Here is a 22,649-nt window from a genome sequence, read left to right on the forward strand (position 1 = left end):
TATAAAATATTAATTATATCAACATTATACTCATTCACAATCTTATTATCTACATGTTCATATATGTGTACACAAAATAACGCAACAAATAAAATGAATGAGACCATCATACAAAACAACGACCACGAATAAAAATATTAAAAAAAAACTCGATGATTCGAAAAAAGTCGATCAATCCAATCCAACCTGTGTAATTTGAGTTGAGTTATCAACTCATTTTGGTTAGATTCAAATAAATGAAAATTTTATGGATTGGATTGGTTTATGAGTTCACTTAATATAACTCAAACCAACTCGAACCAATCCGAATTTATTATTAACTTTAAAATATATTTTTTTATTACTTATAACACAATATATATATATATATATATATATATATATATATAATTTTATTTAATTTCAATATTTTTTTAATAATTTATTCTTCATCAACTTTTAAAAATAATTTATTTACACTTTAGAAAGAAAATTTTCATTATAAAATTGAAATTAAGTTATTAATCTTAATTCAATATATAAAAATAATTAAATTAGATTTTTACATATTTATATTTTGTTTCATTTTAGAACAAAATTTTAAATAAATAACCCAATTAATCCAACCCAACTCAACCTAAATATTTCATGATTGGATTGGGTTGGATTGATTTTTTAATAAGGTTATTTGGATTAAAAAATTTACAACCAGAACAATTGGATCTAATCTAAAAAGTCTTTCAGCCCAATACAATCCAACCCATGAACACCCCTAGTCACAAATCATTAATAACCAAATTCGAATGGGTAGTTTATCGGGATATTATAAGATCCCTTGTTTAATTGAAATAGGTAAAAAGAATGTTAAAACATGTACATCTTAAAATCTAACTCAAATATATTTTATCCCTTTTGTATTGATATTATGTAAATTTTTAATATGCCCAAGTGAGCTTAACACAACGACACAAAGTATGAGCTAATGATAAAATTTATAATTCAATCTCGTACAACGAATACATTACTACCCAAAATTTAACCATTACTCCTTTCTTTATGTTGGTATTCTTCAAATTCATTGGAAAGTACCTACAAATTCAATTGTGAAATGAAACATGAAAGTTAAGGTATAAGTTTAAAGGCACTAAAATGAGAAAAAAGAATTAAAGATACCACTTTATACAGCATGAAATATAAAGATTATAAACTCGGGGGAAAAAATAAAAAGAGAAAACAGAACACACACACACAAAAGAGTTGACAAAACTCAAAACTTTCTACCTTTAATATGATTTTCTGAGCTGAAATGAGCATCAAAATCCATTGCCAAAATTTCATTTAACATGTTGGTGAGATCACAATACAAAACCTTGCATATTTCTTCTAACTTCCGTTAGAATTTCGCCCTACATTTCGCTAAAACCTAAAATTTCATATAGTTCACAAAGCAACTGTAACAAATGTATTAAAATATAAGTTATATCATAATGGCATAATTTATCAACTTAAAATATTATCAAGTGGAAATTTAACATAATATCAAAATAAAAGTTCACGTTCATGAATTTCAATTATGTGCCATATGACTATCAGTGATACCCTTTTAGCTAAAAAATGTAGTAAAACATAATTTTAAATTTTCAAGTCAATCTAAACTAAATATCAATTATCAATCTTAGTAAATATCAATTATCATTCTAATGATTGATGATACGATTTCCGGCCAGCCAACAGTTACAGTTATTGAACTCAAAAAATTTCAAAGTTTCATCCATATGTTGCTTAGTTTGGGATTCTAATTCCAGATAATTCATGTATATGAACCCACACAAGTTCGAATTTTATTTGCTTGATAACTTTTCCCTCCGATGAATTCTGAAGAAATAAGCCACTGTTTAAAAATTTCAAATTCCATCATCTTCCTAATTCACCCACAATCTCTGTTTTGTTCTGTATTGATGATTTTTTTAGTTGGGTTAGATAGCATATGAATTATTTTCTATCCACCTAGAACCTCCATTTAGATATTAAGAACAAATTCTTCAACTTCAAGATGCTTCTACATGAACCACATACTAAGGCTCATTTGAAATGACATTCTAAGTGCTTACAAAAGTATTTTAAGTGTTAAAAATGTGTTTTCTAAGCACTTTTAAAATCATTCCGAACATATCTAAAATGGAAATTGAAGTTCTATAGAAACAGAATGAATTTTTTTTTTTTTTTTTCCGTTCATTTTCTAAATAGCTTTCAGATTCAGTGGAACTGGTGGCAGAGAACATTTTCAATATTTTTTTCTTAATTAGGTCAAGAAATGGAAATACTAACTACTTAGAGAACTTGCAATCACACATCATTCTATACTAAGGTCTAATAGTAGGATTCAGGTGGAATTCTTTGGCTAAAGTATGCTTCCAATAATTTGACATGTTCACCTTGACATGAATTACCTTCCACACATCTGTGCAGTAATTTAAATCTGACTCCAGTTCAAGAAAGAATTTTTCAATAATCAACCTTACGCATAGAAAATGATGGATTTAAATTTATAAGGGGAGTCAGGAATCAACCTAGTCGATATAGAATGACATAAAAGACCAGAATTACTTTTCCCACAATTAACACATTAATGACAAATCCAAGTATAACTCAGTACATAAGACAACCATCACCTCCACAGTTGTTGAACTCAAACAAAAGAAATCTCCAACGTTGGTATTTCCCATTAACTGAATTTAAAGAGAGGTTAAAGCTATGTAAATTTTCCAAAATGCTATGGTTCCTAAAATTACTCAGCATAAGAATTAGTTATAGATGATAACAAGAATCATAAGCTTCAAATAATCATATATAACAAATTTACATGATATGACAGAGCTAATCGATCTTTTTTCTTTTTTCTTTTTTTCCATTTTATAAAGTAGAGACTAGAGAGAGCTGACCTGTGACAGGAGACAAATAAAAGACTCCATACGATTTCTGCCCATAGAATCAATCACCCATAAATCACCAATAAAGAAAAGTTTCTTTCCACGAAGAAGTTGAAGCAATGCCTTGGGGATCAAAGCCGGACAACTTTCATTTTTCTGGATTCCATCTCCAATTAAGTAAACCCTTTCCTTGTCCTGACCAAAACAGTTATTTGACTCCGGAATCATCCAACAGCGTGGATTGGTATATATGGTCCTTCTTAATTCTAGCACTCAATGGCTCTTAAACAAATTCCACCTCTCTTTTTCTGCAAAGTCAACCATCCCATTAGGAATCAAAGAAAGAAAATGAACAACTGGGTTCGATTTCAATTTTGAGAATTCCATGTACAGGTATTGCAAGGATGATTACTGTACCGAGATTTTGTTTGTCCTGTAAAAAGGATTGAGATGAAGAAATTGAAGTAGTAAGTATTCAGAGAGCAGGAGAGGGAGTAAAGCTGGAGACTGCATTAGTTAGGATGGGAAATACAAAAGAAAAGTGGGGGAAAAGAACGCATCTTTTGAGGGGCTAGACAAAATATGTAAAAATAGTAAAATTAAGATAAGAAAATGTACATATTCTTTAGCGAATCTGACGATAAAGGTCGTTTATTGCAGTGATAGCTTAAGAACCTTAAAATTAGCTTTACAAAAATCTCTTCCCTCATGCTGTTGAATAATTCTGATTTCTCTCCCACCATAACAATATTTTGAAGATGATCTCTTATAAATACATAGCCACTCTCCCATGATACATAATTTTTAATTGTATCTATTGAAAAGTAGAAGGTAGAAGAGAAAACACCAAAATTACGTGAAAAACCCTAGATCAGGGAAAAAAAACTACGATAAATTTTTTTTATTAATTTCTGATACACAATACACAATACAGGAACGAGTATAAATAACCAAAGGTAAGAAACCCTGAACTGTAGACACCACGTAAAAAGACTAAAACGCCCTTAGGGCTAAACAACATTTTCAACACTTCCCGTCAAGTTGGGGCGTAGATATCAATGAGACCCAACTTGCTAACACAGGTGTCAAATGTCTGTCTCGATAACCCTTTGGTGAGGACATCCGCAATTTGTTACTGGAGGAACATAGGGAATGCATATACTACCGTTATCCAGTTTCTCTTTGATGAAGTGTCGATCGATCTCAATATGTTTGGTTCTCTCATGTTGAACAGGATTGTTAGCAATATTAATGGCAGCTTTATTATCACCATAAAGTCTCATCGGCTCATGACTTTCCTAGAAGATCTACCATAACCTTTTTCAACCAAAATTCTTCACAAATACCAAGGCTCATAGCTCTGTACTCTACTTCAGCACTGATCCTAGCCATGACACCTTGCTTCTTACTCCACCAGGCAACTAAATTTCCCCACACAAAAGTACAATATCTCGAGGTAGACTTTCTATCAGTAATAGAACCAGTCCAGTTTGAATCTGTGTAAGCCTCAATCATCTTTTGTCATGTTTTCTGAACACCAAGCCTTTTCCAGGCATAGACTTCAGATATCTCAGAATCCGCATAACTGCCTCCATGTGTCTTTCATAAGGAACCTGCATAAACTGACTGACCAAACTAACTGCATACGATATATCGGGTTTGGTATGCGAAAGATAGATCAACTTCCCCACAAGCCCTTGATATCTTTCCTTGTTAATAGGAACATCATCTACTGATTCTACCAGATTGTTATTGACTTCTACTGGCATATCTGCAGATTTGCACTCAGTCATTCCAGTTTCTCTCAACAAGTCTAGTGTACATTTCCTCTGAGACACTAAGATCCCTTCCTTTGATCTTGCTGCCTCCATTCCTAGAAAATATCTCAAGTCACCAAGATCTTTGATCTTGAACTCATCTGCCATACTTTGTTTCAACCTACCAATCTCTCCTGAATCATCCACTGACAGGATAATATCATCAACATAGATAATTAAAACAGCTATTTTCCCTCGTGTTGACCTCTTAGTGAACAAGGTATGATCAGAATGCCCTTGAACAAACCCCTCGAACTTGACAAAGGTAGTGAATCTATCAAACCAGGCTCTAGAGACTGCTTCAAGCCATACAGAGACTTCTTTAATTTGCAAACCTGATTGCCAAACCGTGCTTCAAAACCTGGAGGTGAGTTCATATAGACTTCTTCTTCCAACTCACCATTCAAAAATGCATTTTTTACATCCAACTAATATAAGGGCCAGTCTTGATTAACGGCAATGGAGAGAAAACACGAATATTGTTAAGTTTTGCCACAGGCGAGAAGGTTTCTGAGTAATCCACCCCATATGTCTGAGTGAATCCTTTTGCAACCAACCTGACCTTATATCTATCAAAAGTCCCATCAAACTTGTATTTGACAGTGAACACCCACTTGCATCCTACTGTTTTGTGACCTTTTGGAAGAACAACCAGATCCCATCTTCTCTTTGTCTCAAGGGCCTGCATCTCCTCCATAATTGTGGCTCGCCATTCAGGAACTTCTAGTGCCTTGTGCACATTGCCTGGAATCATCACAGTATCCAGACTGGTAGTGAAAGCTTTAAATCTCGTAAACAAGTTACTATAGGACAAAAAGCTTTTCATAGAGTGCTTGGTGCACGATCTCGTACCCTTCCATAGGGCAATCGGTAAACCCAAGGTAGCATCAATCTCACTGGTCTTGTCTACCTGTTCATCTGTACCCACCTGTTGCACATTTTCAGTTCCCTGTGTATCTCCTGGCAATTCACCACTATCATCGATCCTAACTTTGTCAGAGTTCACTACATCACTTTCAACACATTCATTATCATCAAGAATAGAGGTACCTTGAGCCGGTTCTGGTTCTGACTCTTGAACACCTTCCGGCAGAGCAACAGGGGGAATTATTTCGGGAACTATTTCCTTTCGAAGATTCTTCCTATAGTAGGTTATCTAAGGTACTTGTTTTGTAAGGAGGACGGGATCATTTGTTTCAGGAATAGGCTTAGGAAACAGATCTAAAGGAACAAAGTAGGTGGATGCATTAGCCTCTTCACTAGTGGTCTCCTCCTGAAGGGGACTAACGGGAAAAAAGAATTTGTCCTCTTGAAAGGTGGCATCTATGGTCACAAAATACTTTCGAGAGGAAGACTGAAAACACTTGTAGCCCTGTTGATAGAGTGGATACCCAACAAACACACATTTTTTAGCCCGATGAGCAAATTTACCCTGGTGGGGACCGTGATTATGAACAAAAACAATACAACCAAACACCCAAAGAGGAACATCTGGGAAAAGGTGAGTGGACGAAAAAGACTCTTTAAAACATTCTAAGGGGGGTTTGGAATTTGAGCACACGGGAGGGCATTCGATTGATGAAATGAGCTGCAGTAAGTACATCATCTCCCCATAGATACGAGGGTGAAGATGCAAGTATCATGAGAAATCAGACTACTTCAATAAAGTGACGATTTTTTCGCTCAGCCACCCATTCTGCTAAGGGGGATAAGCACAAGAATTCTGGTGGATGATACCTTTAGAGGTTAAAAACTCACAGAGGGACTGATTAATAAACTCACGCCCATTATCACTCCGAAGAATGACAATTTTGGTATTGAATTGAGTTTCGACTGTAGTGTAAAATTGTTGAAATACCGTCGTCACTTCAAATTTGTCTGTAAGAAGAAATACCCATGTAAGACGGGTGTGATCATCTATGAAGGTGACAAACCACCGTTTACCTGACACAGTTGTGACATTAGACGGACCCCAATGTATCAAGTGGAAGGGTCGGGAAGTTTTATAGGGTTGTGAAGTAAATGAAGCTCTGGGTTGCTTTGCACGAATAAAACATCACAAGATAAAGACAACACATTCACATTACGAAATAAGTGGGGAAACAGATATTTCATATGATGAAAGTTTGGATGTCCAAGATGGAACTGCCATAATAAAAAATCAGTTTCAGAAACAGTAAGAGAAAATAATAAACTAGTCCTAGACAAACTCCTAGAAGAAGCATCATCAGAGAGGAAATAGAGCCCCCTATTGTGCCGGGCAGTGCCAATCATCTTCCCCGAGCTCAGATCCTGAAACAAAACATCATCTGGTGAGAAAACAACTTTGCAGTTCAAATCTTTGGTTATTTTATTGACCGATAACAAATTGTAAAATATCTTTGGCACATGGAAAACATTCTGTAAAATCAATCCCTGAATCGGAGATAAATGACCCTTTCCAACAACAGGAGCAAAAGATCAATCTGCAATTCGTATTCTCTCATTCTAGCACTTGAATAATAGGAGATGAATTGATCATGTGATCTAGTTAAGTGATCAGTTGCTCATGGGTCAAGAATCCAGGATTCATTCCCTTCAACAAAGAAACTAATGGACTGGGGAGTACCTGATTGGACAATATTGTCGGTTCCAACTGTACCTGGATCCACATGGGGTGGCCACCTGAGGAGCACCATCAACCGTTTCACCAACGAAGGCTCGACTGGATTTAGACTTATCATTTGGAAGGCGCCGCTTGCCATTTGGTGGACGACCGTGTAATTTCCAGCATTGGTCTTTTGTGTGCTATGGTTTCTTACAATGTTCACAAATGGGAGGGGTCTTTCAATTCTGTTTGTCATTCTCTGATCCAGACGAATTGACTCCAAACGCAGCAGCGTCTAGGGTGGTGGTTGTTGTACCATTCATGGCATTGGTTCTATCCTCTTCTAATCTGACTTCTGAGCAAACTTCCATCAGGGACGGCATCGGCTTTTGTCCCAAAATTCGGCTCCGGACGCCATCAAATTTCAAGTTTATGCCAGCCAAAAAATCATATACACGGTCAGCCTCCTCAATTTCGAATACTGAACCCCGTCGACTGGGCAATTCCAAACTACTTCGTGACACAATCCATTTCTTGCCACAATAATGACAATTTATTGAAATAAAACGTTACATCAAGAGTCCCTTGCTTGCACTCATGTACATGTTTCCTCAATGTATAAAGTCGTGAAGCGTTCTGCCTCTTCAAATATAGTTTATGGACAGCTTCCCAAATATCCCAAACTAATGCTGAATAAAGTAGTGGCTTCTTGATCTGGGGTTCCATACTGTTTATCAAAATCGAGCGGAGGAGAGAATACTCCCCCTTCAATATACGTTCCTGAGGATCCCCAAGGTTCGGTTTGGGTATCTCCCCGGTTAGATATCCGAACTTGTGCCGTCACACGAGGACCATTTTCATAGATTGCGACCAAGATAAATAGTTCTGGCCGTTAAGTTTTTCTCCGATAGATATTCCTACAGAATTGCCCACAAAACCAGACATAATGTTTGCAATAGGTAAAAGAGAGTAAGTATTTACCGGTATTTCTGAACATAATGGAAAGCCCGAATACGTATCTGGATGAAAGTCAGTCGAAGGATTTGCTGTGGATCTAACGTAGAGTCGACAACAGGGTTGGGGCGGGGCGGGGCGGGGCGGGGGAGGGTTCCCCATCCCCATCCCTGCCCCCATCCCCGCCATTTCAAGGCGAGGACGGGGACAAGGCTTCTCCGTCGGGGAAACGGGTCCCTGCGAGGACCCATTCCCCATTTTCCTTTTTATTTTCCTATGGGCACTTTTTTTTTTTTTGTAAATTATCTTTGGTTTGGGCTTTGACATTTTAGTTGAGCTTAGATTGAGCTAAATTAAAAATCAAGCTAAATGACAAAAGTTAAATACCTAATATATATAGAGAGAAAATATTTAAAAATCTAATTATATATATAGAAAAAATATTTAAAATCCTAATCGGGGCGGGGGCGGAAGCGGGGACACCCTCCCCATTCCCCCCATCCCAGGTTTAGGGACCCTAAAAAGGATCCCGGTTTGACCCCATCCCCGTTCAAATCGAAGATTCCCCGCCCCGATACCGCAGGGATCCGACCCCCCGGGAAATTTTGCCATCCCTAATCTAACGGCTGCCCCAAGCGCAAAAAATCTGCTACTGCAAATTTGTCAGTTACTGTTGAAACCCAATGGTCCCACTAAAACCCACTATGGGTTGTTTCTGCCCATAAACCCCTGAAAAACCGGTCTCTGCTGGCATGGGAAAAGAAGCCTGATGGGCCGGCTGACCAAAGAAAGGAGCGTGGGGAAAGAAGTCTGTTGACGGTCTCTGTTGGGCTTGTTGGACCGGGTTCGGCTGGACCGGTTGGTTCGAAGGATTGGGTAGAAGAGATGGAAGGCTCGTCTACGATGGAGGATGCTACGACTGAAGGCCGACCCTGTCTGGGCTGCGAAAGAAGACCTGGCTGTGATTGGGTAGAGGTGACGGCTGCGATGGAGGACCTCTGACAGCAGCTGGAGTAATCACTCGATCGGCAGCGGTTAGAAATATTGCCCAATCGGTGGCGCCCTACTGTACGGCTGCGCGACGAAAGAAGAATGGCCAGTCGGGTCTGTTCAATCGGCGACTGTCTGCCCTACGAACAGCTGGATCTGTAATGGTCCAAGTAACGAGTGTAAATATTGGTCGATGGCAACCCTAATTTCAGCACTTTGAGAATTTTTCACCGGAGTTCCATTCCTTGCTAGGGTTGATGACTAAATTTCTTCTATTCCAGCTACGGTCTCATCACTGTGCTTTGATACCATATTGAAAAGTAAAGGGTAGAAGAGAAAACACCAAAGTTATGTGGAAAACCCTAAACCAGGGAGAAAAAATCATGATAAGAGTCTTTTATTAATTTCTGATACACAATACACAATACAGGGACAGATATAAATAACCAATGATAAGAAACCCTAGACTGTAGACACCACGTAAAAAGACTAAAATGTAGGGCTAAACAACATTTTCAACAGTATCCGTACCTTAAAAAGCTCTATAAGAAGCTGTCATGCTAATAGCCAATCCAAGTTGACTTCTTCTTGGTGTTCTTTTACCACATTGCGAAGCCGAGGTGAGACAATATTTACCCATTTTGCTATCTCCCCTTCACAAACTACTTTCTTCAAGTTTTTTAGATTTCTTAGTGATGGTGGAAGCTTGTGCATGATCGGACAACTCCACATATAAAGCTTTTCCAACTTCTGCAAGTTGCCAATCTTATCTGGAAGTTTGGTAAGGCCAACACAATGAGATATGTCAAGATCCATCAATTCTCGGAGCCTTGAGACTGATTCTGGCAACTTCTCCAAATGAATACAAGATCTAAGCCTTAGAGTTTTTAGATTAATTAACTGCCCAATTTCCTCGGGTAATGAAGATAATCCGTGACAGTTTGTAATGGTCAGTTTCTCCAATGTGATAATTTCACATAGTCCAACAGGGAGGGCCACCAAATCATTGCAAAAATCTATGGAAATTTCAAGCAAGTTAGGCAACACGGATGAGATCTGGGTTGAACAGTTCGTAAAAGCTTTATCAATTTTGCACATAAAGAACGATAGCTTCTTAAGATGAAACAGTGGTTTCAGGTTCTCGTCACTAAAAGAAGGAATGGAAATTCGCTCAAGACTGATTCTTTCTAACCTTGACAAACAGTTGATTAGTTGATAATCACTTGTCAATTCAGTTGGAAAGGACCTGTAATTCCTGACTATCAGAGCTTTCAATCTGTTCATTCTCTTCATGAAATCGGGCAAGTTGTAAGTTTTTGACCCAGGATTTAGAATTAACACCTCAACTTCAGGTGCTTCCATGTCAGGCCAACATGATGAGAACATCTCATCTGCACCATCAACATCCCATTCAGTTTTAGATTGTACAAAGAGATAATGAATATGACATGCCAAACATAGGGGAGAGAGAGAGAAAACATGGACGGACCTGTTGTTATGGACAAAAGGCGGGCTTTCATAGGTTGCGTCTTTTTTTCAGACCACCATTTGGGAAATTCATTTCTGTTAATATCCACAAGCAATCTTGTCCTTTCGACTATTAGCTGCTCATTAGTCAAATGGACAGCCAACTCTCTAAGCATGTCATGCTGTGTAATATAGGACTCGCTGTAGTAATCGTCTTGATGTGCTTCATTTCTGGAAAATTATCACAACACTACAGTAATTCAAGTTCATAACCAAATGGTTATCAAGCACAGTCCACATGCTGTTTATGTTCAGAAACTTATGCATTAAAAATGATTTAGTCATTATGATTACTCAAAGTGTCTTGGAGAGTCAAATCTGAAGTTGATTTAGAGACTGTTTCCCAGAAAAAAGGGGGATTAAATCAATAATAGAATATGTTTCCTTTCTACCATTCCTTGTGTTATGTTCATAAAGTAAATGTTCAAGTGAGATAATGTGTAATACTTTTTTGGGTGTTCATCAATGATCAATTTATGTTTATAGTTCTTCAAATTAGTCCAAAAGATAGAAACTCAAGATTATATATATATATATTATATATAATCAATAATAGACAAGATCCTTCTGGTAAATAATTGAAATAAAACCATACCCAAAGGAATTCCTTTGTTTTCTTCTACATAATATTTTACAACAACATCCATAAAATAATAAGGAAACATCAACTTTTTGCCTGCATCGTGCATATCAAACCATAATAAAACGCAGTTTTTACAACAAATAACATCAATTACGTAGTCAAGAAGCAAGATCAACATAATCCAAACACAACTTGGAAGACCCAGAATTTTACCTCAAAGAGATAGTGTTGACTAAAGTCCGGGTGAAGAGCTCGTCAAGGTTTGACATTGTTTCACATTCATCTTGTTCATACAACACTGCACAAATGTCAATGAAGGTAGCCACACGAATTCTCTGGTCTTCAGGAAATGAACCTAAATCCATGAAACACTCCTTCAGTACCATCTTGTCATCTGGGACTGCATCTAAGGTGCCTTTGAGGCATTCCAGAAGCTCTTTCTCCGAACCCAGAATAGAATCTCCTCTAGATAATTTCCTCTCTTGAACTTTCCAAACTGAAGCAGCTCTGCCCGAAAGTGATCTTGCAATCACTTTCAGAGCAAGTGGGAATCTCTTACAACCCCTCACTATCTGCAATTCAGTCATTCAAAACTTCAGTTGCAGTTCAGGACTCAGATATGGAAAAAAGATTTTTTTTTTTTTTTTTTTTTTTTGTGGTGGGGGTAATTAATTACCTTTTCCACAATTTGTTCATCTGGGAACTGTGGCATTCTGTTATCCAGCGATGCCGAGCGATGAAACAGCTCCTTTGCATCCTTATGGTCCAAAAGTTCCAAATCATATGACTCACCAAATGCAGGAAACTTGAATCTAGAGGTCACCAAAATTTTGCAGTTAGGCATTCGAGAGAACTTTTCAAGAAGCTTATTTGATTCGGAACCTTCCCAGACATCGTCCAACACAATCAATACAGGATTTGGACTCATTTGCCCCAGCAGTAGTTCTAAACACCGGAATGCCTCATCGTCCCTCACAGAATCAGATACTACAGACCTCCCGAGGCTTTGGATTATAGATTTTAAGATGAGTTTCGTATCTGGTTTGCTTGAAACAGTGAGGAAAAAGATGTTCCTCTGGAATTTATCTGTGAAAAATGCAGAAATCAGAAAGCATTTGTAAGAACTGCAAACAACTTTAGTAATGGTAACACATTTTTCAGAAGAAATAGTTAGTTTACTTACTTTTAACTTGCTTGTCGTGACAAAATCTTACAGCCAGAGTGCTTTTTCCACAACCCCCGGGAGCTGTCACTACCAACAATCGAACCCCATCTCTGAAAAGTTTCGCCTTCAATTTCTCAACTGGTTTTTCCAATCCAACACTTTCTTCTGTAATCTCAGGAACCTTCACAATTAAATCCACCGTATTGCTTAATCCAAACTTGCTATCAAGCCTGAGAACGACGTCCTTGATTTCAGACGCTATCTTCAATGTCTTCTTCCCGTCTCTAGCCATTTGCATCAACAAAACGTCCTTGAAACTTCCAATTTTGGTATTCAAATCACGAAGCTTTTCTGTGTGAGTTGATTTCCTTATATAATCAAGCTTCTTCAATCTTAGACACCGAAGAAGTAGCTTTTTAGCAACTTCTAATAGATTTCTCAACGTCTCCATTTCTTCTTTTGGATACTCCAGGGCCTCATTAAGATCATCTATCTCTTTAAGTAGAGGAATTATATCATTTACCTTGGATTGAGTCTCCTTGAGAACAGGATCGAAACTGATCGCCCTTTCGCCAAAATTCTTCAAGATGGTTGCTAGCTCGTTGAATGGAACACCCAATGCCGCGCCACCAACTAACGCTCCCGCCATTTTCTTTCTCCTTCTATTTTCAAAAAAAAAAAAAAAAAGGAATAAAATCAACTCTGAAACCTACTTTGGCGATCGTAAAACCAAAACATAATCCAAGAACTAAGAAGCATCTAAGATTCAGATACCTTTACAGGTTGCCCTCGGAGCTCCGCTTTCGAACGACGTGAAATTCTCAGCTCGATCGTCGGAGCACCGCCGTGGATGGTGATCAATTGCTTAGCTCGTAATTCTGAGTCCGAAGAAGTAACTAGTAACTACTCATAAACCATAAAAAAAACCCTTTTGGAAGCTTCTTGGAAATGACTTTGGAAATCGAAAGTGATGTCCGTACGTGCGAAAAAAGGTCGTGGTCATATCTTCCGCTCAATATTCTCTTTTTTTTAAGGATATATTTTCTTCTTCTTTTTTTAGTACCGAAAATCTTTCTTTCAATAATTATGTTTTTTTTTTTTTATAATATACAACTACACATATTTTTTTGGGGCCTCTCATTTGGGAGGCTCAAATAAAAAATAGTTACATGTAGAAAAAGTAATAGGAAGTGACCTTCTGCTTACGTCATTTACGTGTGATTTTATCGCTTCATCCCTGAGATGCTCCTCGTGCACCTGAGCCTACCAAGGAACTCGATCCTTGATTACCTATCACTTGATCCTCGATTACACATCATTTGATCCTCGTTGGCTTTTCACATAATCCTCAATGCATAGTCACTCGATACCCAAATGCATGGTCACTCAATACATGTGCAATCGACAAGCATATACTCGATCATAGCCACGTCATACTCGATACTCGATTATTTTGAATTGTCCATGCCCATCGGAGGACCTGCTCTGTAGTTAATGCTCATGTACGAACATACACAAATTGGAGAATTTTTTAAAAATTCTCACTATTCTTTCAAATCGATTTCTTGAAATGTGAAGTGGTTTTTTTTTATTAACGTAGAACAATCAGAACTGAAACACAAAAGAGAAAATTGAGTTCACTTTCCCTCCAAAAACCCCACTTCACAAAATCTGTTTTTCTTAGCAAAGATCAAGTTATAAAGGCATTCAGATTATTTCACTTGTCTCACACCTCAAGTAAGTAAATGTGCTAGTTTCTTTTATCATTTTTTGCTCGCATTTTTTACTTTTTGGACGTTGTGAGAAATATAGGAATGTAGCAAAGAGAACAAGCGAGTGTGAGTTTGTGAGTGTGCACTAAGACATGCGAGTAGCTCCCACTGGAGCGAGGATGAGGGGAGAAAAAGCTATGAAGCAGTAAGCATTGAGTTAAGAATACCGAGTATCTGAAGACGAGTATCGAGTATCAATTAGCAAAAAGAGAGTAGTGAGGATCGAGTATAGCAAATATTTAACAATAACCAATTTTCTTAACTGCTCACTTTATGTATTGTTTTTCTTGAAGGATGGAGAAATATATGATCTTACGTTGTGGTGGTATATGGAGCAATATAGAAGACCATTATATTGGAGGTCGTTTGAAGGGTTTGCCAATTCCACGCACAATAACATATAATGAGCTGATAAAGCTAGTATATGAGATCATGCCAGTTAGTTCGACAAAGTTCAAGATTATAACGAAGGTTAAATACAAGATAGATATTAATTCTCCTCCAGTATGCTCAATGGACGATGCTAATGTTAAATTATCCTCTGGGAGTACGACTGTACTAGATTGAAGGTATTTGTAAGTCTTGGAAAAATTGAAGAAATTCATCGCGAGGCAACATTTGATTACCCAGAAAGAGAAGACCAACTCATATGTGGAGTGGATGTCAACGAGCATGATGTTTGTCCATCAGATGTCTCACTGAAAAACGACAACATCGATGTTAATATAGCGACGTATTGCATCCAAATGTGACAATAGAAGAGGTTGGGACATGTGTAAATGATAACGTGATGATAGAAAAGGAAGATGTTGGGAATGAAGAACAACCAACCCAAGTTGTTTTAGGGAGTGGTCCTTTTGTTGTGAATGAAAAACAACCAACTCTGATTCTTCAAATGATTTTGGCTATTTTTTCGAGAGTGTGCCTCACCAAAATCCATGCAATGTACTATCCAATAGTAATGCCAGAACAGAAGACTTGATCATGCAACCATAGTCGTCTATAGGGTTAGGGGATACCGTTGAAGTGGGTTAAAATTTCTCAAGCAAGAGTGATGTGAATATGAGGTTAGCAATATTGGCCATTAAGAACAACTTTGAGCTACGGGTTAAAAAATCGAACAAAAAATTGTATATTGTTCGGTGTTTACACTCGACATGTAAGCGGACCGTTCGAGCAATTAAAATGGATGGATGTGATATTTTCAAGATCACAAAATGCACGTCCAGTCACACGTGCTCGATTGAGAATGCTATAGATTTCATGTCAAGGATAGAGGATTGATGGTATCGTCAACCTTAACATTCGAGAATGTAGTTGCGTACAATTTCAATGTTTGGAGATTTCATGTTTGCATGCTATTGTTGCAGCTACAGAGCGCAATATCAATCTGTTTACTCTATGCAGCAGATTCTATAGTGTCAATTTTCTAGTGCTAGCATACGCGAAGTCAATAAACCCGCTTGGTCATGTATCCGAATAGAAAAAGCCACCAGGGTACACTGAGGTAGAAATACTCCTACCGAGAAAAGTGGTACAGGTTGGTAGACGAAGGATAAACATAATATCGTCTGTTGGAGAATATGTCACATTAAAGAAATGTGGATGGTGTGACCAACCGTGACATAATAGACAAAAGTGCAACAAACCACATGATACGTCCAAACGCAACAAACGGGCAAGGACCGAGACTCACTACATGACATCACACCTTTCCCGATGCTAAAAATCATCAAGAAATGGCGGAAACCACATCGGGAGATCCTTTTCCGACGATGTACTGATCGAGACATTGGTCGGGAGAAGACCGTCGGGAATAAAACTCCCGACACCAAAACCCAACCGTCAGGAGTTGGGCACAAACTCCTGACGCCATATACTAGGTGTCAGGAGTTGAAACAAACTCCTGACGCATACAATATGGCGTCGGGAGTTTGGGAACTCCCGACGCACATGTTCTAATTGTCGGGAGTTTGTCTAACTCCCGACGGCTTATATAGTAATTTTTTTAAAAAAAATTAATTTTAAATTTTAAATTTATATATTTTTAAAATTTGATATGAATAACCTATAAAACATCATTAAGCAACTCAAACATATTCACATAAGAAATAATAAAATAAACAAACAAAGTTCATACTATTTTTTGTTACCTAAAATAGAGAAAAGTTACAAGATAGTTTATAAAAGAAATATTCACAAATACATAAAAGAAACAACATGAAAACAACGCCAAGAAATATGTCTTCACAAATACATAAAAGAAAGAACATGAAAACAACATATGGAACACAACATCTCCAACAACATCTCAACCTCATTTCCGAACAATATCCTACAACAAAACAAAAATATTCAAATGTCATGAGAACTTTCAGAAACAAACAAAAAAACTCGAAGTTTAACTCCAAAACGAGTATAACCAAACTCAACCCACCCTCCACAACATTCAAACTTCATAAACATCCATAAACATACAAAAAATTCCAACTTTCCCCCCAAAGCAACTACCAAACTCAACCTACTCTTCACAACATTCAAAGTTCATAAACATCCATAAACACATAAAAACTCCAAGTTCAACTCCAAAACGAGTATAACCAAACTCTACCCATCCTCCATAGCATTCTCGACGCTCATAAACATCCAAGAACACACACAAAAAAAAAATCTAAGTTTAACTCCTAAACGAGTATAACCAAACTCTACCTACTCTTATAACATTCAAACTTGATAAACATCCACAAACACACAATAACGACAAAAAACACATCAAAATCAAGTTATTTGGCTACCATAACTGCAAGATAGCCAATAATTCTTTATCATAAAGCTACTAGTAAGACATAATTACTTTGCTACTATAATTACAGGATAACAACATATTAGACAACTAAATAATGAAGTAATCATACCTAATTCGATGGCCCTCCTCTTTGTGATCGTATCATGTCTTCAATCATTTTTTTTATTTCTTCCATTTGTCTTGCATGATCCTCTCTCATTTGTTTTTTAACGTCTTCAAGTTCCTTAATCCTCGATTGAGACTGTTCGAAATTGGCTTTCAATTTTCTCACCTCCTTATTTTTCGTTCCTTGAGTAGATGACGAACTCGATGAGTTGTTACCCCTTCTTGACTTAGGTTTAGGGCCCCAACCTAGGCCTTTTACATGACTGGGTCGTCTACCCAAAACTCTCTCACAGATTTCATCTCCGGTTAGTGGTTTGGAACCTTCTAGAGTGGGGTTGGATTTTAATTCTAACATTCGATTCTACACATATTAATTAAGTGTGTAAGTATGAGCAACTGAACTTATAAATGAAAAACAAAATGAAATTAAAACAAAATTGATCACATGTGTATCCTCAACTGCCTGATTCACGAACTTGCCACATTTTGAGTGTGTTTCTTTAAATAGGTCAACACGTCCTATTTCTCGACCTTGCTTTTTCTACAGCTCAGATTGAATTTGCAGGAATGACTTTAATCTGCCTACGTGGTCGAACGGTAATTTCTCCCTTCTTCCCGTTCGTCTCTGAAATTTCCTACATTCGAATAAAAAATATATATTTTGTAATAGTAAATGAAGTAAATGATACGTGCCCTAAATTATTCTAACCTGAAACTCTTCACTCTCGAAGGGTCACACAAAAAATGTCAATCTTTTAGTTTATTTTTAAGCAAGTTGGGCGGGTTGGCACGTGCTTGCTGAGGATTGCTACATTTCTTGTAATGTTTGTGTAAATCTACTCTAAATTCTTTGAACAAGTTTTTCATTTGATGTTCTATAAAATTATTAAGTGGTTGATGAGATAAATCAAGCACGAAATGAACCTACAAAAGAAGTAAGGAATAATTAGCATATATGATGTTCATGACAATCTTAGAAAACAAACTTATAAACTTACCAACAATTGACTCTTAGCCAATTCTACAAAATTTTTTGGAACATTAACAAAAGTATGACATCATACTGGAAATACAGATTTGACGACAACACCAATTGCATTACTAATCGTATCGAATGTTGACAAATCGGCTTCTTCTCCGCCTCATTTATCACAATTGGAGTTCTCCTAGGTTTTTTGACGTATTTTTCCAACTCGATGTTTCATGAATACTCACGTTTCTTCCGAATGGGTGGAGAGCTACTATCTGAGGAATAAAAATTTTAAAACAGTTTAGGATGTATTTCAGTCAACTGAAGATGTGTACGAATACTAACCTGAAGTGTCACCCACAGAAGATCTCATGTTGCCTAGATATATCTTTGCTCTCGAAATTCTTCTTCAGTCTCATGTTGCCTATTAGGGGTTGACATCATATCTATACAAACACAAAAAAGACAAAACAATATAAAATTAATATTAAATTTGTGTAAACTGAGAAAGATAATTAAGTAGATACATGATTACTCATCATCGTCATCTAAATCAAATTATTCATCAGCATTTGAACTGTTACTGAGAGATAATTGTTCTTCACCATCATTTATGAAGTCATCATCGCCAAGTCGAATAATTGGTCGTTCCACAACTGTAGGATCAATGTCAACTCTGCATAAAGTAACCTTCTCAATGGTTTCATCCACTCGAACTCCACCGACAATTTCTAGTAAATCTAGTTGTTCATTTTCAACATCATCCACTTCTGGTACATCCCATATTCACTTATTTTGGACTACTTGAACAACTTTCCAATTACTACCATATTTTATGTCATTAAGGTAAAAGACTTGTTGTGCTTTGATAGGAAAGATGAAAGGCTCATTAACATACCAAAAGTGCGATGTATTGATCGATTTGTATTCTAAATCTACATGTGCCCTATTGCTTTTGTTGTTTTTTGTGTCAAACTATCTACATTTGAACATAAAAACATGTCTTCTGTTCGCATATTGGAAATGTAATATTTCTTCTACGACACCATAGGAATTGTTATCCACACTTCTATTCCCATTGATCTCCCTGGGCACCAGGACTGCACCATTTTGTGTTGGCCAACAATTATCACGCTCTACAGTGTGAAATTGTACCTCATTAAGAATGCATCTATTGTAAGAGTGCACCTCAGACGAAGGTCTCATTGCAAGTGAAAAGAAATCATCAAAGAGATCTTCTCTCTTGCGAACCTGATAATTATTTATACATTAAAAATGAATAAAAAATGAATCACCTCTTAACTTTCAATACTATGTATACCTAAGATCTGAATCAATTAGGAAATTTGTATTGATGTTTTATATATAAGTTAGAGGCACTTTGAGCTTCACGATGAAATAACCTCAAGTATTGCCTAGAATTGATCATTAGAAAGTTATCAAAGAATTTATCTTAGAACTTTGAAATTTATAAAGTTTGAAACGTACTTGTGATAATCTGTTATCTCTTTATAATTGTTGAGAATATACCAATCTGCGATACGCTTTTCCTCTGTCAATAGTGTCTGTAAAGTTAACGCCCCTAATGATCGTACTCTCTGCCTAAATATTCACATTCATCATGATCAGGAATTCGTTCATCTTTATTGAATCTCGTTTCAATCCCACTTAGATATCACGAACAAAAGTTCCATGATTCATTCAATATATATGCTTTCGCTATAGACCCCTCAGGACGTTCTTTGTTCCGTACAAATTGTTTTAATTTTTATAAACTTCTTTTAACAGGATACATCCAACTGTAACTAATCGAACCAACCACTTTAGTTTCATATGGTAGATGAACAGCAAGGTGTACCATTACGTTGAAGCAAGCAGATGGGAATACTTTCTACAACTTATAAAGTGTGACTATGATGTCTGCTTGTAGTCTATTCAAATTACTTACATGTATTGTTTTTGCACATAAGTCACGAAAGAATGCACAGAATTCAACAATAACAGTTGATACGTTCTTTGGTAGGTATGCTCAAATACCAATAGGGAGTAGTCTATGAAGCAACACATGAAAATTGTCAATAAGAGAGCAAATAAGCTGATTATTACATATTTAATACAAATATATATATATATATTCAAAATGCTTCTAGACTGCTCGAACAAACTCAAACTGGACCTGAACCACCCGAACTGGTCCTTCAATGCTCCAAAAGGTGTTGAACCGGACCTCTAAGCAACTGAATCAGTCAAACCGAGCCCCCTTGCGAACCGGTCCTCGTGCGCAAGCGTTTCTGGGCTGAGATGAGTAGTGGTGCGATGTTCCATTATAACGTTGTAACACTTCGAGCCTTCAAGAACAGCGTTGCAACGCTCAGTGGGCAGTGTTAGAATGCTGCTTGGCAAAAGCTCCAAATCCAGTTTTCTCCAGCTAACCTTGCTTGCTTGAATCTTCAATTATATCCTAATTTCAACTCTATTGACTCCAATAAAATTACAGACCCTCAACCACACATTAAGGCTCATCAAACAATAGCCAATTACAATTATTATGACATAATCAAAGAAGAATCTAATGCCAAATCTGGAAGAAAAACCATATCAGACACCATAATATGCATCTCATGAAATTCATCCACCATACTCAAATTAACGTTAATTGAATGCTTAAATCATGCTCTGATACCAATTATTAGAGCAAACATGCAATACATAGAAGATAACATAATCATTAAGTACTCTAATTATGCTAATTTAAGTAACAAGCATGCAAACTCATAGTTTTCAAAAATAGTGTTTCAATTTGTATATCTTTGATGATTTATACTTGTTCTTTGCAATATCCATGAACTTGACCTTCAATCTCCTCAATAGACCACCAAGAGTGTCTGCTCTACAATTCTCAGGCCTTAGAAAGAATTGTGGAACTCCAATTGAAGGGAACTTGGTTGAAATGAAGAATTAGGGAGAGAACCAAAATTTTCAGCTCAATTTTTCAAGAATTTCGATTTTGCATGTCCATTAATTAAACTGAAATATGAAGTATTTAATCTAATTGACCATGCATCATCAACTAATTTAGATATCGGCACTTCAAAAATTAATTAGGTGTTGATTAATGGATAATGTAGGATAAATCCACTATCCATTTAAAAATATTTTTCAATTTCAATTTTTACTTAATTTAATTTTCTATTAAAATCAAATAAACAAAAACAAAAAATCAATTCTGAAATTGAATTATATAAATTGAAAATGATTTATTTTAAATAATTAATTAAACAAATTTAATTCATTCGATAATAATAATTTAATATCAAATATTAAATTAATAAAACACCTAATTCAAACATGAATCTCTATTCATATAATCAATATTTTGAACTCCAAAAATTCGCTTAATTTTATATCGAATATAATTGTCCAAATCCTAGTTTGAATTAACATTTCAAATGCATTCAATGTTCTAATCTAAGGTTTAATCCTTTTACGAGATAGTAGAGGGATCTTATGGACCTATAGATCATGAGCTCCAACGATTTGAGGTTAATTGGCTAAACTCTTTAAATCGAATTAATCAATATTCATTTACTATTGAGACATACCGCTATAACTCAGTAGCTACACTCTTCTCACTGTAGATATATTTTTGTCCACTTGATTTAACTATAAATATTAAGTCGACCTTCACAGGTCGTTCATATTTACAACTAGGTCAAAATTACCATTTTACCCATGTAAATACATCTTGCTTCTTAAGTCTCCACTAATCCTCTATTGAATAATTAGTTTATAGTCCAACTAATAAACTATGTCCCTCTCTGTCATGAGAGGTCGGAGCCCCTTTGTTCAAGTCTAGGAATCAGTATTTAAGGGAACTACCTATCTGCTAACCCTAAGATGGGTAGGAATGAATTCCTTCTTGTAGGATTATGTCCCTAACTATCTATCTGGTTTTATCTCCAAAATGGGAGGCTTATTAAGCTGTGATGTTGAACCACTCTCACCTATGCGGATCAAAGGATAATCCAGAATAAACAAGAGTCCATAGTTAGCCTAGGATTAAGATCGAGTTATCTTAGATCATCGATTTGAAATAGTCAGTTTTAATAGTAAACGGTTGTTATAAAGAAAAATGACTATTTCATGGTTTGGTCTTATGCAAACGTTTTTCGCATAGGATGTCTCCACTCGTATGTCTTCACATGAACAATTTTGGGACCACATCGTTTGTATCCATAGTGTCCCCTGGATGAGGTGCCCAACCTCATGCATATACTTATAGACTTTTTTGGCTATATACTAAAACTTGATCATCTTTTATGTCTCTCATAAAGTTTAAGTATTCATACCATAGTCTTGGGTTTGTTTATTGGATTTTATAACATAATGTAATTTCAATAACATCTTTATTGAATGAAGTCTCATTAATACTTTTATTTCAACATAGAATATGTTTAAAAATAC

At 36.4% G+C, this 22,649-nt stretch overlaps 1 protein-coding gene across 11 annotated transcripts; it reads right to left on the reverse strand.

Moving 5' to 3' along the window:
* Positions 1 to 867: 867 nt before the first annotated feature.
* On the reverse strand, positions 868 to 13,536 carry LOC120080372 (putative disease resistance protein At5g66900). 11 transcript variants are annotated; one of them, XR_016530285.1, is made up of 10 exons: positions 13,307 to 13,536; positions 12,551 to 13,194; positions 12,044 to 12,453; positions 11,581 to 11,939; positions 10,747 to 10,955; positions 9,789 to 10,648; positions 3,327 to 3,342; positions 2,922 to 3,217; positions 1,261 to 1,430; positions 868 to 1,068 (listed from the first exon to the last, which is right to left on the reverse strand). XR_016530285.1 is itself a non-coding variant. In XM_039035021.2 (6 exons), the coding sequence occupies exons 2-6, from the start codon at positions 13,179 to 13,181 to the stop codon at positions 9,813 to 9,815; spliced, it is 2,445 nt and encodes an 814-aa protein (XP_038890949.1). In that variant the 5' UTR covers positions 13,182 to 13,194; positions 13,307 to 13,536; the 3' UTR covers positions 9,788 to 9,812. The 11 variants fall into 11 exon arrangements, 1 of the variants encoding a protein (XP_038890949.1); XR_016530293.1 differs by having other exon boundaries at positions 1,261 to 1,402; positions 10,450 to 10,648; positions 13,307 to 13,476; XR_016530290.1 differs by having other exon boundaries at positions 12,551 to 13,191; positions 13,307 to 13,444.
* Positions 13,537 to 22,649: the final 9,113 nt, after the last annotated feature.

The sequence above is a fragment of the Benincasa hispida genome, chromosome 6 (assembly GCF_027475165.1).
Source record: "Benincasa hispida cultivar pf3 chromosome 6, pf3_genome.v1.1, whole genome shotgun sequence".
NCBI lineage: Eukaryota > Viridiplantae > Streptophyta > Magnoliopsida > Cucurbitales > Cucurbitaceae > Benincasa > Benincasa hispida.